The 17,471-nt window shown below is 42.6% G+C and overlaps 1 protein-coding gene across 1 annotated transcript; it reads left to right on the top strand.

Moving 5' to 3' along the window:
• The first annotated feature begins 3,552 nt into the window (after positions 1 to 3,552).
• Positions 3,553 to 13,747, top strand: LOC115163435 (solute carrier family 13 member 5-like). Its single transcript, XM_029715292.1, has 12 exons — positions 3,553 to 3,661; positions 4,998 to 5,126; positions 5,358 to 5,494; positions 6,309 to 6,526; positions 6,734 to 6,908; positions 7,032 to 7,154; positions 7,274 to 7,486; positions 9,036 to 9,142; positions 9,288 to 9,409; positions 11,107 to 11,268; positions 12,848 to 12,985; positions 13,222 to 13,747. Exons 1-12 carry the CDS (start codon positions 3,560 to 3,562, stop codon positions 13,345 to 13,347), a joined length of 1,752 nt encoding a protein of 583 aa, XP_029571152.1. The 5' UTR covers positions 3,553 to 3,559; the 3' UTR covers positions 13,348 to 13,747.
• Positions 13,748 to 17,471: the final 3,724 nt, after the last annotated feature.

Genomic DNA, 17,471 nt, shown 5'->3' with positions numbered 1-17,471 from the left:
AACTGTCAATCTCCCTCGGCCTGGGGCTCCATGCAAGATCTCACCTCGTGGGGTTGCAATGATCATGAGAACGGTGAGGAATCAGCCCAGAACTACACGGGAGGGAGGATCTTGTCAATGATCTCAAGGCAGCTGGGACCATAGTCACCAAGAAAACAATTGGTAACACACTACGCCGTGAAGGACTGAAATCCTGCAGCGCCCGCAAGGTCCCCCTGCTCAAGAAAGCAGATATACATGCCCGTCTGAAGTTTGCCAATGAACATCTGAATGATTCAGAGGACAACTGGGTGAAAGTGTTGTGGTCAGATGAGACCAAAATGGAGCTCTTTGGCATCAACTCAACTTGCCGTGTTTGGAGGAGGAGAAATGCTGCCTATGACCCCAAGAACACCATCCCCACCGTCAAACACTTCCCGTGTGGCTCAGTTGGCAGAGCATAGTGTTTGCAACGCCAGGGTTGTGGGTTCGATTCCCACGGGGGACCAGTACGGGGGAAAATAAATTATGAAATGTATGCATTCACTACTGTAAGACGCTCTGGATAAGAGCGTCTGCTAAATTAATAGCCTTCCCTGTAGCTCAGTTGGTAGAGCATGGTGTTTGCAACACCAGGGTTGTGGGTTCAATTCCCATGGGGGGCCAGCACAGAAAAAAAATGTATGAAATGTATGCATTCACTACTGTAAGTTGCTCTGGATAAGAGCGTCTGCTAAATGACTAAAATGTAAATGTAAACATGGAGGTTGAAACATTATGCTTTGGGTTGTTTTTCTGCTAAGGGGACAGGACAACTTCACCGCATCAAAGGGACGATGGACGGGGCCATGTATCGTCAAATCTTGGGTGAGAACCTCCTTCCCTCAGCCAGGGCATTGAAAATGGGTCGTGGATGGGTATTCCAGCATGACAATGACCCAAAACACACGGCCAAGGCAACAAAGGAGTGGCTCAAGAAGAAGCACATTAAGGTCCTGGAGTGGCCTAGCCAGTCTCCAGACCTTAATCCCATAGAAAATCTGTGGAGGGAGCTGAAGATTCGAGTTGCAAACCTGGTGGCCAACTACAAGAAATGTCTGACCTCTGTGATTGCCAACAAGGGTTTTGCCACCAAGTACTAAGTCATGTTTTGCAGAGGGGTCAAATACTTATTTCCCTCATTAAAATGCTAATTATTGGGCGATTGGTTCTTGTTTTGTGTGTGTGTGTGTGTGTGTGTGTGTGTGTGTGTGTGTGTGTGTGTGTGTGTGTGTGTGTGTGTGTGTGTGTGTGTGTGTGTGTGTGTGTGTGTGTGTGTGTGTGTGTGTGTGTGTGTGTGTGTGTGTGTGAGCGAGCATGACAAGACTGTTTTGTTGTTCGTGAGTTCTTCTTTTGTTATTTTGGTGTTTTCTTGGTTTAAAATTAATACAAGATGAGCATCCACATTCCTGCTGCGTTTTGGTCCTCCATTCCAGACGACAACCGTTACACCTTGATGACAACTTTGCACTCTCTTGGCATTCTCTCAACCAGCTTCATGAGGTAGTCACCTGGAGTGCTTTTCCAACAGTCTTGAAGGAGTTCCCACAAATGCTGAGCACTTGTTGGTTGCTTTTCTTTCACTCTGTGGTCCAACTCATCCCAAATCATCTCAATTGGGTTAAGATCGGGTGATTGTGGAGGCCAGGTCATCTGATACAGCACTCCATCACTCTCCTTCTTGGTCAAATATCCCTAACACAGCCCGGAGGTGTGTTTTGGGTCATTGTTCTGTTGAAAAGCAAATGATAGTCCCACTAAGCGCAAACCAGATGGGATGGCGTATGGCTGCAGAATGCTGTGGTAGCCAAGCTGATTAAGTGTGCCTTAAATTCTAAATAAATCACTGACAGTGTCACCAGCAAAGCACCATCACACCTCATCCTCCTTCATGCTTCTCGGTGGGAACCACACATGCGGAGATCATCCGTTCACCTACTCTGCGTCTCACAAAGACACGGCGGTTGGAACCAAAAATCTCAAATTTGGACTCATCAGATCGAATGAGAGATTTCCACCGGTCTAATGTCCATTGCTTGTGTTTCTTGGCCCAAACAAGTCTCTTTTCATTATTGTAGTCCTTTAGTATTGGTTTCTTTGCAGAAATTCGACCATGAAGGCCTGACTCATGCAGTCTCCTCTGAACAGTTTATGTTGAGATGTGTCCGTTACTTGAACTCTGTGAAGCATTTATTTAGGCTGCAATTTCTGAGGCTGGTAACTCTAATGAACGTATCTTCTGCAGCAGATGTAACTCTGGGTCTTCCTTTCCTGTGGCGGTCCCCATGAGAGACAGTTTCATCATAGAGCTTGATGGGTTTTGCGACTGCACCTGAAGAAACTTAAAAAATTCTTGAAAAGTTCCGGATTGACTGACCTTCTTAAAGTAATGATGGAATGTTGTTTCTCTTTGCTTATTTGAGATGTTCTTGCCATAATATGGGCTTGGTATGATTCCATAGGTGTTATTTTATTCTACAATGTAGAAAACAGTCAAAATAAAGAAAAATCCTTGAATGAGTAGGTGTGTCCAAACTTCTGACTGGTACTGTATATAAACAAATACTTTTACTCAAATAGTATTTTGCTGGATGACTTTCACTTTTATTTCAGTCATTTTCTATTTAGAAATCTTTACTTTTCCTCAAGTATGACAATTGGATACTTTTTCCACGACTGATTGCTGCTGTCTGTGCAGGCCCAGAGGATTACACAGGGAATGGTCACAGAACATCATTACACTTCTTGGCTAATCATGTACAATTGCGAACATTATTCGTTTTAGGCAAGTAAATATGTTGTTATCTATGAGGTGTACAGCTAGTAAAGGGTCTAATTTCTCGGTCAAAATTAGAGTTATCAGTTCCATTTGAAAAACCTATTATCAAAAGCTATAAACAATTGTTCAATTTAATTATATAATAAATATTGAGATAACTGGTCATAGCTTACTTACATAATTGTTATCGTTGTTTATTCTCTCGGAGAGAAACAAAATCCGTCATTAATCTTAATTGATGTGATATCGAAAAAGTTGTAGTAAAGGTATTCAGGATCCCACCACCATTAAATCTAGTTTAAGCCTCCTCTCTCTCTCTCACCCTCTCTCTCTGTCTGTCTATCTCCCATCATTATGTTCGTGAGGTCTCATCCCTCTCCTATTATCTTTTGGGATACTGAGTGTCGCAGCGGTCAAAGGCACTGTATCGCAGTGCTTGAGGCGTCACTACAGACCCGGGTTCAAGCCCTGGATGTATCTCAACCGGCCGTGATCGCGAGTCCCATAGGGCGGTTCATAATTGGCCCAGCGTCGTCCGGGTTAGGGGGGTGTTTTGCCGGGGTAGGCCGTCATTGTAAATACGAATTTGTTCTTAACTGACTTGCCTAGTTAAATAAATGTTCAATTAAATAAAAAATATCTGCTGCGGGACTCCCCGTTCCTCCCCTTTCAATTCCTCCCCTCCCCCGAGCTGCTCGACGCAAAACAACCGGTCCCTAGTACTCCAACTTTCTTTGCCACAGTATCGCCTTAAGTCAAACGATGGCAGCATTTCTGAAATCCCTTCGGAATCTGAAGAATGAGATCGTTCTAGTCTCTTCCCCGTTACTTCTTCTCCCGCTGCCTTTAGTCATTGGAACAAAGGTATGTAAATTGTCACACGTTTTGCACAGATTTATACACACGTTTTTATGTTGAAAATATATTTGATGTATCTTGTAAGCGGGTTTCATATTTTTGTTTAATGATATTGTTTAATTTGTTAAATGCAAAGGAGTTGATCATTTCTGACTAATTTCTATATTTGAACGATGTTTGTATAATTACATTTATCATTAAACTTCAATTAGACAGGCACTGAAGCAGGTCTAACTGCATTCTGTGGTTGAGAGACATTTAGTCATTGAATATTTTTGTTCCGCCTTGCACCTGTTGATGCAGCCTGAACAGTGAGTTACAGCATTGAACCATTTTCTTTAAAGACATCTATTTATTTATCTAGAGTGACTTACAGGAGCAAGTAGGATTAACTGCCTTGCTCAATGGCACAGTCACAGATTTTTCCCCAACGCAGCCCAGGGATTTGAACTAGCAAGCTTTTGATTACTGGTCCAACATTCCTAACCATTAGGCTACCATCCTCCCTGTTCCTTCCATCCTCCCTGTTGTTTTAACCCTGTATGGCAGGTCATGTTCAGCATGGGAACACTAGTTACACTGAATCCTCCTGTCATAGGTTATATCCCAAATGGCACCCTATTCACTATAGTGCACTACTTTTGACTAGAGCCCCTGTTGCCCGTGAAGCTGAGACTCTGTCCTTGTGTTGCCACTACTGCATCACACATGGGGCTATAAGCATGTTATCTTTGTCTTTGGTGTGTAGTTTCAGTGTATCATAATCAATACTAACGTTATCACAACTAATCTGTCACACACACACCCACACATCATAGAGGACTGCTGAGTGATACGTGTGGTCTGATCAGTGTACAGTTGAGACAAACAAGTGCTGCTATGGATTACAACACAGAGTGATCTTTAACCCCAATCAACATGTCTCAGTACCAATCAGCTAGAATCTATCCCATTAGGATGATATGTTCATTTTGTGCCATATCCTTTTTCTGTCCCTAACAACAGTACAGCTCTGCTATCTTAATTTGACCACTCTGTTGTCGCAGAGAATATTCCTGAGCAGCAGGAAATGCAAATTGTAGTGTATTCAAGGTTTGAAAAGGCTTCTAAAGTTTATAATTTTCACTTTAAAATGTCAAACTTGATTTTCCCTAACAAAAATAATTCCATTGATTATCATTCAGATAATAATTCACATTTCCTGTTGCTGCAGGATTATTGTCCTGCTGTGAGAAGCAGGGTATTTAATCTGTAAGAGCCAGCAGTCATTCCCAGGTGTGGTGGTGTGTTGGATGTTCTGACCTGTTGGTGACCTGTTGGATCCTATGTATTTGTTGTGCAGGAGGCATCATGTGCCTATGTAATCATCCTGATGGCAGTGTACTGGTGTACAGAGGCCTTACCGCTGGCTGTCACTGCCCTGCTCCCTGCTGTCCTCTTCCCCATGTTTGGCATCATGCAGTCCAAAGACGTAAGACAGCCTGTATTGCAAGCCGTGAAGACATCTTTCAATAACATGATAAATGAATCTACGATAAAACTGTACTAATCAAACTGTACTATAGTAGCCTACTGACATTCAATATACTTCACAATGGTGTCTGCACATTGTTTTAGTAGATACAGTATTGGTAGATGTTTGCATGTGCATACACAAATGCACCGTGGACCCATGAGTCACTTATCTGTGTGTGTTTTCCAGGTGTGTATGCAGTACCTGAAGGACACCAACATGTTGTTTGTGGGAGGACTGATGGTGGCGGTGGCAGTGGAGCACTGGAACCTGCACAAGCGCATTGCCCTCCGAGTACTGCTCTTTGTAGGGGTGCGCCCCGCTCTGTGAGTGACCCTCAACTAACTAACTAACTAACTAACTAACTAACTAACTAACTAACTAACTAACTAACTAACTAACTAACTAACTAACTAACTAACCCATCAATACAAATCCCCTGCAATGTGTGGGACTATATCTATCTCTAGATAAGGGAAATCAGTTCATCTTTATGACTATCTACAGGTATGTTATATTGTATTGACCTTGCCATTATACATGATGAGGAAATATTACCTAACATTTGACTCTCCCTGTGTCAGAGGGTGTTCTGCCTTTTACTTGGTCTGATCCATCTCAGTAAAGCCCTTTGAGAGACTTTGACAATTTTTTGCATACAATCTTAGAAAAAAAGGTGCTATCTAGAACCTAAAAGGGTTCTTTGGCTGTCCCCATAGGAGAACCCTTTAAAGAACCCTTTTTGGTTCCAGGTAGAACTCTTTTGAGTTCCATGTAGAACCATTTCCACAGAAGGTTCTACAAGGAACCCAAAAGAGTTCTAACTGGAAACAAAAAGGGTTCTACCTGGAACCAAAAAGGGATCTCCCATGGGGACTGCCGAAGAACCCTTTAGGAACTCTTTTTTTCTAAGAGTGTAGATGAATATAACATTTTATAAGCCTTGTTATAAGACCTTCTAAAAGCTCATACCTGCTTATAACAAGTTATAAAGCATTAAACCTGTATGCTATGCTTTTAAGTTAAGTGTTACAGAAAATTCTTATTCCACATTTCTTTGCTGAGGCCTGTGTTTCCTCCATAGAGATCCTGTAATTCCTATGATTCTCTATGTCATTCTATGGTTTCCTGTCTCTCCAGTCTGATGCTGGGCTTCATGGGGGTGACAGCCTTCCTGTCCATGTGGATCAGTAACACAGCCACCACAGCCATGATGGTGCCCATCGTCCAGGCTGTTCTGGAGCAACTCAACAACTACACAGAGACTGAGATGCCTGTGATCCTCAGCGCTGAGGAGAACCCCCAACCTCAGGAACCCACTGACAGCAAACAGACAGAGAAACAGGCAGAGGGACATGGTGAGCACTGAGCAGAGAAGGACAAATTAATGAACAGTTCATTTGTGAGTTTATTGAAAGGGGTTATTATCCATTGAATGAACTCAGGGCTTATCAAGTAAGATTATCAAGGAGCGTAGGTATGAGCAGTGTGCAATACATATTCGTTTTCTTTGCTTTGTGACTTCTTGGGCTATGTTAATGTTCCTATTTGGACTGTTTGTCCAGTTGTGGTGACCTGTTTAGATCCATTTATGGAGGCTATCCGGCGTAAGGAAGCTGCAGACAAGAAGAAGATGTGTAAGGGCATGACGCTGTGTGTCTGCTATGCGGCCAGCATCGGGGGCACTGCCACCCTCACAGGGACTGGCCCCAATCTGGTGCTCAAGGGACAGATGAACCAGTGGGTACCTTCAGCTATGGATTGTGTCCTCAGCGTATTTCAGTACATCTTTCAAATTATGTATCTTTCAAATCATATTTTTCTTTATGTGCTAATGCTAATAATATTTTATGTTTCCCTCAGACTGTTTCCTAACAATGGAGATGTCATCAATTTTGCGTCCTGGTTCGGCTTTGCTTTCCCCAACATGATCCTGATGCTGACCCTGGCTTGGCTCTGGCTGCAGTTTGTCTTCATGGGATTCAAGTGAGTTTCAGATTTAAAGGACATGTTTTATCTTTCAGTCAGAGATCATCCTACTCAATTCAATTTACTACTGAAGTCACCCTTTAAGCCTCAACCCCTTTCTCTCCCTCCATTCCCAGTTTTAAGAAGACGTGGGGCTGTGGGGCAGTGAAGACAGAGAAAGAGATAGCTGTGTACAATGTGATCAAGGAGCAGCATCGTCAGCTGGGCTCCATGTCTTTTGGAGAGCTGAGTGTGCTGGGTCTGTTCAGTTGTCTGGTGGTTCTGTGGTTCACCAGAGATCCTGGCTTCGTGGCCGGCTGGGCCACATACATCTTCAACGCTGACGCAGAGTACGGCTGTCTACTGTTCATAAATACTACACTGTACATGCACAGCACATTCCACACGCCTAGTATGCTTTCCAAATGGCATCATATTCCCTTTATAGTGCACTGCTTTTGACCAGGGCCCATATTGCTCTGGTCTAAAGTAGTGTGCCACAAAGGGAATAGGGTGCCATTTGAGACACAGCCCTAATCAATACATAGAAGACTTGAGACCATTACAAAAACATTATATTGACAAGTTATACACTATATATGCAAAAGGATGTGGACATCGCTTCAAATTAGTGGATTTGGCTGTTTCAGCCACACCTGTTGCTGACAGGTGTATAAAATCAAGCCCACAGCCATTCAATCTCCATAGACAAACATTGGCAGTAGAATGGCCTTACTGAAGAGCTCAATGACTTTCAACGTGCCACTGTCATAGGATACCACCTTTCCAACAAGTAAGTCCGTCAAATTTCTGCATTGCTAGAGCTGCTCCGGCCAACTGTAAGTGCTGTTATTGTGAAGTGGAAACGTCTAGGAGCAACAATGGCTCAGTCTCGAAGTGATTGGCCACACAATCCCACAGAACGGGACCGGTGAGTGCTGAAAAGATAGCGCGTAAAGATTGTCTGTCCTCGGTTGCAACACTCACTACCGAGTTCCAAACTGCCTCTGGAAGAAACGTTAGCACAATAACTGTTCATTGGGAGCTTCATGAAATGGGTTTCCATGGCCAAGCAGCTGCACACAAGCCTAAGATCACCATGCGCAAATGCAAGCGTCGGCTGGAGTGGTGTAAAGCTCGCCGCCATTGGACTCTGGAGCAGTGGAAACGCGTTTCTGGAGTGATGAATCACGCTTCACCATCTAACAGTCGGACGGACAAATCTGGGTTTGGCCAATGCCAGGAGAACGCTAACTGCTCCAATGCATAGTGCCAACTGTAAAGTTTGGTGGAAGAGGAATAATGGTCTGGGGCTGTTTTTCATGGTTCGGGCTAGGCCCCTTAGTTCCAGTGTAAGGACATTTTTACGTTATAGCATACTAGCATTCTAGACAATTCTGTGCTTCCAACTTGGTGGAAAGCCCTTTCTTGTTACAGCATGACAATGCCCCCATGCACAAAGCGAGGTCCGTACAGAAATGGTTTGTCATGATCGGTGTGGAAGAACATGACTGGCCTGCACAGAGCCCTGACCTCAACTCCGTCGAACACTTTTGGGATGAATTGGAACGCTGACTCCGAGCCAGCCCTAATCGCCAAACATCAGTGCCCGACTTCACTAATGCTCTTGTGGCTGAATGGAAGCAAGTCCCCGCAGCAATGTTCCAACATCTAGTGGAAAGCCTTCCGAGAAGAGTGGAGGCTGTTATTGCAGCAAATGGGGGACCAACTCCATGTTAATGCCCATGATTTTGGGATGAGATGTTCGACGAGCATCGTCATGTTTCTCACTTCCCACATACTTGAATACTTCACAAGAAAAAAGAAGCAAGAAAACATGAATTGTGTGTCTGAATGCTGACAGATAGTCACCCTTTCTTTATCCGTTCTTCCCTCCAGATATGTAACTGATGCCACAGTGGCAGTGTTCATCGCTGTCCTTCTCTTCGTCCTGCCTTCTAAGCCCCCACGCTTCTGCTGCAGGAGGTCCCAAAGCTTTGACATTGGTAAACCATGTTTTTAAACCACACGTAAAATGTAACAAGCACGGTACCTGATATTCAGTATGCTACTTTAGTATCTAAGGATATGAAGACTTGAAGACCATTACAGTGGCATGTCTGTAACAGTGATTTGTTAACCCCTCTACAGAGCATCAGCACCCGGCTGGCCCCACACCAGCTCTGCTGACCTGGAAGGTGGCCCAGAAGAAGTTACCCTGGAGCATCGTTCTCCTCTTGGGGGGAGGGTTCGCACTGGCCAAGGGCAGCGAGGTGAGAGACAGGGCCAGTATGCACATACAGATGTAGGATCTCCCTGTTGCAGGGGAACTTTCATGACATGCAGGACATTTAAAACTTATAGTGTATTTGAGGTTTAAAAAGGTTTCTGAAGTTTGTACGAAAAATGTAGCAACCTTCTAAAATGTCCATTAATTATAATCCACATAATAATTCATTTCCAGTTGCTGCAGGATTATTTATATGCTGTAGCAAACTGGCTCAAATTAAGATTCTATATCTGTACGGTGTAATCCTTGTTTGCTTTCCACAGAAACATTTTAACCAAAAAAGTCAGATCCCCACTGAGAACTGAATCATCCTACATTTCATCAGGATCTTTGTGACAAAGGGCCATTTTTGATTAGTCAACACAGCTCCACCCTGTACACTTCCCAAATACAATGACACATATGGCATATCATGTGGGATCACACAGGTGACATATCAGCTGCTTACTTAGTCACTTCAGTGAAAACAAGTACACTAAAATCCACCTTTCTGTCTTTGCATACTGTACACAGTATGTACAGGTAACTGCCAAAATAAAGGAAACGCCAACATAAAGTGTCTTAATAGGGCGTTGGGTCGCCATGAGCATATTAATGCAATGTTCATTTTATTTGTTTATTTTTAATTTCACCTTTATTTAACCAGGTAAGCTAGTTGAGAACAAGTTCTCATTTACAACTGCGACCTGGCCAAGATAAAGCAAAGCAGTGCGACAGAAACAACAACACAGAGTTACACATGGAATAAACAAGCGTACAGTTGTCAAGCCCTGACCATAGAGAGCCCTTGGTTCTCTATGGTGTTTAGGTCAGAGCGTGACTGGGGGGTGTTCTAGTCCTTGTATTTCTATGTTGGTGGTTTGTATGGTTCCCAATTAGAGGCAGCTGGTAATTGTTGCCTCTAATTGGGGATCATATTTAGGAAGCCCTTTCTCCCACCTGCTTTGTGGGATATTCTTTCAGGTAGTGCCTATGTGCGCGCTGTACTTCACGGTCGTTGGATTTTTTGTTTCACTGAATTAAAATGATGTGGAACTCAACTCACGCTGCGCCTTGGTCTGCTCTGTACGACGATCGTGACAACAGTCAATAACACAATAGAAAAAAAAGAAAGACTATATACAGTGTGTGCAAATGGCATGAGGAGGTATGGCAATAAATAGGCCATAGTAGCAAAGTAATTACAATTCAGCAGATTAACACTGGAGTGGTAGATGAGCAGATGATGATGAGCAGATGATGGTGTGTAAGTAGTGGTACTGGTGTGCAAAAGAGCAGCAAAGTAAATAAAAACAATATGGGGATGAGGTAGGTAGATTGGGTGGGCTATTTACAGATGGACTATGTACAGCTGCAGCGATCGGTTAGCTGCTCAGATAGCTGATGTTTAAAGTTAGTGAGGGAAATGTAAGTCTCCAGCTTCAGCGATTTTTGCAATTTGTTCCAGTCACTGGCAGCAGAGAGCTGGAAGGAAATTGCTTGTTAACTCAAGCACCTGCATTCAATGTGGAAGCACCTGCCTTCAATGTACTTTATATCCCTCATTTACTCAGATGTCCTTTGTTTTGGCAGTTACCTGTACATATGTAGATGTATGTGGGTCTGGTAATGTATCCGACACCATAAGAAGAGTACCATGGTTGTTTGACTCATTGTATGGTTATGTATGTGCCCCTGCAGGAGTCAGGTCTGTCTATGTGGATGGGGGACCAGATGACTCCCCTCCACACCATCCCACCCTGGGCCATCGCCATCATCCTGTGTCTGCTGATCGCCATCTTCACCGAGTGCACCAGTAACGTGGCCACTGCCACTCTCTTCCTACCTGTCCTCGCCTCAATGGTAAGACTCAACACACAACTCTGTATTAATAACACAATACTAAGCCCTACTACACGATACTACACAATACTACACTACTGCACAATGCTACACAATACTACACTACTGCACCATACTACACAATACTATACCACTACACAATACTACACTACTACACACTACTACAATACTACACCACTACGCAATACTACACTACTACACAATACTACACTACTACACAATACTACAATACTACACAATACTACAATACTGCACTGCTACATTACTACACACTACTACAATACTAAACAATACTACTCTGCTACACAGTGCTACACTACTACACAATACTACCGTATTACACAACTGTAAGCAGAAATACAATAGCTGTCCAGTCTGGTAAACTGCTCTGACACTCAGACATGTAGAGTACATGCAGAAGCAGTAGTAGTAGACTACTTGCAATGGGCTGTAATACTGTAGCTCCTTGATGTGAAGTACAGTACTTACCAGTCTCCCCTATAGGAGTGCAGCATTGAAACTACTCCCAGTGGAAGCTGGCCTACATGTCCTTGTTTGGCTGCCCTGGCCTGTAGTTGTTTGGGTTTAATACATTTGGTCCCCTTCCCTGGGCCCTTCCTTCTATAGCCACACTGCCAAACACACCAATTAAACTCTGTGGCTTGTACTGGTGCCCACCCCCATCCACACTGATGAATGGTATCACTGTGCCCAGTGACCAAGCACTAAGAGAGGACCCAAGCTGGGCCATGCCGGAATGTTCCAAGCTGGGGTATAGAGAGAGGGATTTATTGAGGTCAAAGCCAACAGGAGAGCATGAAGATGACATAAGTGTGGAAAAGGGTGAGTGAAAGAGGGAGAAGGATACTGTAGGAAGAAAAATGGGGTTAGTGAACCAACTACTACTTACAGCGAAGTCTGGGAAAGAGAGGTTACTAGGACGTGTGCTTTTGGGTCTAGCTGCTTGTTTTATGTGTCTGTAACAGACTAATACAAAAATCAATCCAACTATATTATATAACATCCATTATATCCGTTGAGGAAGAGCATGACAGAGGGATGAGAATTATGACATGAACATTTTTCAAAAGAATTACTGTCGTGTGAATCTTTTTGGGGAGACTAAACAACTCTTCAGAGGCTTACATTCTAATCTATGTTCTGCTATTACATTGTGATTCTACACCGTTCTGGAGAAATCTGTGGTGCGTTTCCATTTTGCCTGCCATTACTCAGATCCCAAACAACATAGCATGCATATTAATTGCATCTTTATTGCACACGCCTAATGGACGATTTTGAACCCTAGAATTACAAACACTAAAATCAGATACTTATGAGCCAGTGATTACGGTGCAGAAAAGCAGCACAGAAGACTAGAGTGTTGTCATTAGGTATGCACCCCAAATGGAACCCTATTCCCTATATAGTGCACTACTTTTGACTAGGGCGCATGGCCTCTGATCAAAAGTAGTGCACTATGTAGGGAAACGAGTGCCATTTGGGACTCACACTAAGAGTCTCCTTAGCCCAGGCTCAGACAGCTGAAGATGTGTGTCTGTCTGTGTGTTTATTTCAGTCCCAGTCCATTGGAATGAATCCTCTGTACGTCATGGTGCCTTGTACTCTCAGCGCCTCCTTTGCCTTCATGCTACCTGTGGCCACACCGCCCAATGCTATCGTCTTCTCATACGGCTACCTCAAGGTTTCTGACATGGTGAGTTACAGTACACCTTTTTACAAAGATAATATCATCTACTGCATTGTCAATCTTTTTTTTATTAATTAACAAAAATAAATAATAGCAAACAAATCCTAATCATTTACTAATAAGTTGTGGACAGTTGTCCAGTCCTATAGTTCATTTGATTTCAGTATGAATGATGAATGATGAATGATTGCTAACAGACCCTGAAATCACACCCCGTTGTGCCTCCCCTCTCTCGCTCCCAGGCTAGGACAGGTATAGTGATGAACATCATCGGCATCCTGTGCATCACTCTGGCCATCAATAGCTGGGGCAGGGCCATGTTCCACCTAGACACCTTCCCTACCTGGGCCAACACTACTGGGTTGTGAGGGCCCCGAGGGTCCTCGGGCCAGGCCATGGGGAACACATGGAAGGGACCCTTATGTGCTAGAGACCTCTACCGAGAAAGGCATCAACGTGACTGGTCGTGTTAGTGTGTTGGGTGTTGGGAGAAAAGCCACGTAGCTTCCATTACGAAGGACACTTGAATCACCTTGTGGAAAGAATGATGGATGGATGGGTTTAACTGGAGAGAAGAATGATGAAGGGTGGAAAGTATCACTTCTGTACTTTTAATGCTGTAATGTGTTATACAGAATGTCCAGTCCTATTCAAAATTCCCAAGCATTATCTCTATCAAATCAATCAAATGTATTCATAAAGCCCTTTTTACATCAGCCGATGTCACAAAGTGCTATACAGAAACCCAGCCTAAAAACCTACCCAAAAAGCAAGCAATGCAGATGTAGATGTAGAAGCACGGTGGTGGCTAGGAAAAACTCCCAAGAAAGGCAGGAACCTAGTAAGAAACCTAGAGAGGAACCAGGCTATGAGGGGTGGCCAGTCCTCTTCTGGCTGTGCCAGGTGAAGATTATAACAGTACCAAGATGTTCAAACGTTCATAGATGACCAGTAGGGTCAAATAATAATAATCACAGTGGTTGTAGAGGCTGCAACAGGTCAGCACCTCTGGAGTAAATGTCAGTGAACATGTTCTCAACTTCTCACTCTCAGACGTAGTTTCTGTCTCATATTTGTTGGTCTGTTTATATATCAAGACTCAGAGTTGCTTAAAATCCATTTGTGGTTTACTGTTTTTGATGAACTTTTCCTTTTCACAAAATAGCTTGTGAACTACACTACATGACCAAAAGTATGTGAACACCTGAACACATCGCCTGGCTCGCAGTAGGCGTTCCAATTCATCCAAAAAGTGTTAGATGGGGTTGAGATCAGGGCTCTGTGCAGGCCAGTCAAGTTCTTCAACACCGATCTCGACAAAACATTTCTGGGGCATTGTCATGCTGAAACACGAAAGGTCCTTCCCCAAACTTTTGCCACAAAGTTGGAAGCACAGAATCAACTAGAATGTCATTGTATGCTGGTGCGTTAAGATATCCGTTCACTGGAACTAAGGGGCCTAGCCCAATCCATGAAAAACAGCCCCAGACCATTATTCCTCCTCCACCAAACTTTACAGTTGGCACTATGCATTTGGGCAGGAAGAGTTCTCCTGGCATCGGCCAAACCCAGATTTGTTCGTCAGTCTGCCAGATGGTGAAGCATGATTCATCACTCCAGAAACGCGTTTTCACTGCTCCAGAGTCCAATGGCGGTGAGCTTTACACCACTCCAGCCAACGCTTGGCATAGCACATGGTGATCTTACGTTTGTGTGCGGCTGCTCGGCCATGGAAACCCATTTCGTTAAGTCTCCCGACACAGTTATTGTGCTGACATTGCTTCTAGAGGCAGTTTGGAACTCGGTAGTGAGTGTTGCAACCGAGGACAGACAATTTGTACTCACTCTGAATTTGTCAGCACTCTGAAGCATGTAGGGGCGGCAGGTAGCCTAGTGTTTAGAGCATTGGACTTGTAACCGAAAGGTTGCAAGATCGAATCCCCAAGCTGACAAGGTAAGTCGTTCTGCCCCTGAACAAGGCAGTTAACTCACTGTTCCTAGGCGTCATTGAAAATAAGAATTTGTTCTTAACTGACTTGCCTAGTTAAATAAAGGTTAAAAAAAACTTCACAATAACAGCACTTACAGTGCGGGGCAGAAATTTTACGAACTGACTTGTTGGAAAGGTGACATCCTATGACGGTGTCACGTTGAAAGCCTCTGAGCTCTTCAGTACGGCCATTCTACTGCTAATGTTTGTCTATGGAGATTGCATGGCTGTGTGCTCGAGTTTATACACCTGTCACCAACAGGTGTCACTGAAATAGCCAAATCCACTAATTTGAAGGGGTGTCCACATACCTTTGTATATATAGTGTATGTTTCCATGACCAAACAATGTATGTCATCTTCTCTTTTTGCTAATGTATAGTCTTAGTCTTAGATTAACTTGTTTTGATTTTGCTAGTAATCAATAGTGAAACGTGGTGCATTGTACTTGAACTTTGAATACTGTATGACTGTACAACTTGAGATGCCTTTGTACATACTTTTCTAAACTTTAACCGTTGGGGCTGGAAAATGCAAACATATTGAAAACTCAGATATGTGAATACACTGTACAATGGTTATTTACTGTGTGCTGATGATGTTTCTCCTTCGTTATAACAGTAATATAATGTGTATTTCAATATTTTTTATTTAATTATTGTAGTATTATCTTGATCAAAAGTTGTATATTCATGAGATGTAATATAGTTTATAGTGTATTGCACACTCTGAAATGTCCAAAATGGAAAGGAAATGTCTGGGCTGCTTGCATGTACTGTACAGTCAGAGATGGGCAAAAATTACAAGATACAATTACAAAATATCATAAAGATCAATATATCAAAAATAAACCACAAAATACTTGTATTTTGAAATGTATTTAATTAAAATACATGTATTTTATATTTTAAAATACAGAAATACATTTGCAAGTAGCCGGCCCGAACAGCAACAACATTCTCAGCAATGGTTACAGAAACGTTTTACTTGCTATGACTGTGATGAGTTGTTGTTTATCTTAGTTGAATGCACTGACTGTATATGTGAAAATGCACATACCAAAATGAACTGCAAAGCACACTGGGTATTGTTATTGGCCTTGTTTCAGGGTCATGTCTAGATGGGATACAGCTTAACCTAATTCTCCTAACCTGCTATGTAAATTCTCTTAACCTGCTATGTAAATTCTCCTAACCTGCTATGTAAATTCTCCTTAACCTGCTACGAAAAGTCTGTTCATGTAGTTCATTTAGCAGACGCTTTTATCACACCATATTTCCATCAGACTTCTGATACCAATGCAAGGTGAAAGGGAGCCACAAAATGGTGAACCGCTATAAAAAAGGAAAACAAAAATTACAGCTCTTGAAAGTATCTTGTTACAGAATACATTGGAGTGTAGTTCAGCCCATTGTAATACAAATGACAAAATACATCTCCGTGTACAGTGCCTTATAGATCGTATACAGATTTCACTGGTTTGATACACTGTTGCAAACTGATCGTGCGAAATAAATACAACTAAGAGGAAAATAAAATATGTATTAATCTCTTTCACTTAAAAGAACAGTACATTTAGTAAGTGTTGCCTGGGAAGCATAATGTTACTTAACCTCGGTTGCTCCTAATCACGTAATTCAGCTGTGTGCTATTAGTTACATAATGAAATGTGAAATTGTTGGTTGTCTTGGAAAATGAATCACTAACACAGGATAAATTATTTCAAGGAGAATGGCACATGAAATGCTGTCCTTCCTGGAACATTGGACAAAAGTGTTGTTAAATGCAGCCAAGAACACTGTGTACCTTTCTTATATATAAAGGAATGACCTATTCTCATACAAATAGATTAAAGACATTGCTTATCTATAAAGAGTGTGACTTACAGTGCAGTTTGAAATATATAGATGGAGGGGAACTGTGCCAGCATTAATGTCAGAGGTTGTTTTTGCATTCTTTTGTTGGCTTGAGTTATGTTCTTCCCAGCAGGTCCTGGAGTGTAAAGAAACCCCTTGTAACCTTACATTCATTACAGTTGAAGTCGGAAGTTTACATACACCTTAGCCAAATACATTTAAACTTAGTTTTTCACAATTCCTGACATTTAATCCTAGTAAAAATTCCCTGTTTTAGGTCAGTTAGGATCACCACTTTATTTTAAGAATGTGAAATGTCAAAATAATAGTAGAGAGAATGATTTATTTCAGCTGTTTTTTTTCATCACACTCCCAGTGGGTCAGAAGTTTACATACACTCAATTAGTATTTGGTAGCATTGCCTTTAAATTGTTTAACTTGGGTCAAACATTTCGGGTAGCCTTCCACAAGCTTCCCACAATAAGTTGGGTGAATTTTGGCCCATTCCTCCTGACAGAGCTGGTGTAACTGAGTCAGGTTTGTATGCCTCCTTGTTCGCACACGCTTTTTCAGTTCTACCCACAAATTTTCTATAGGATTGAGGTCAGGGCTTCGTGATGGCCACTCCAATACCTTGATTTTGTTGT

The sequence above is a fragment of the Salmo trutta genome, chromosome 26 (genome assembly GCF_901001165.1).
Source record: "Salmo trutta chromosome 26, fSalTru1.1, whole genome shotgun sequence".
Classification (NCBI taxonomy): domain Eukaryota; kingdom Metazoa; phylum Chordata; class Actinopteri; order Salmoniformes; family Salmonidae; genus Salmo; species Salmo trutta.
Note: the sequence above shows the minus strand (reverse complement) of the source record. Positions and strands in the feature narration are given on the sequence as shown.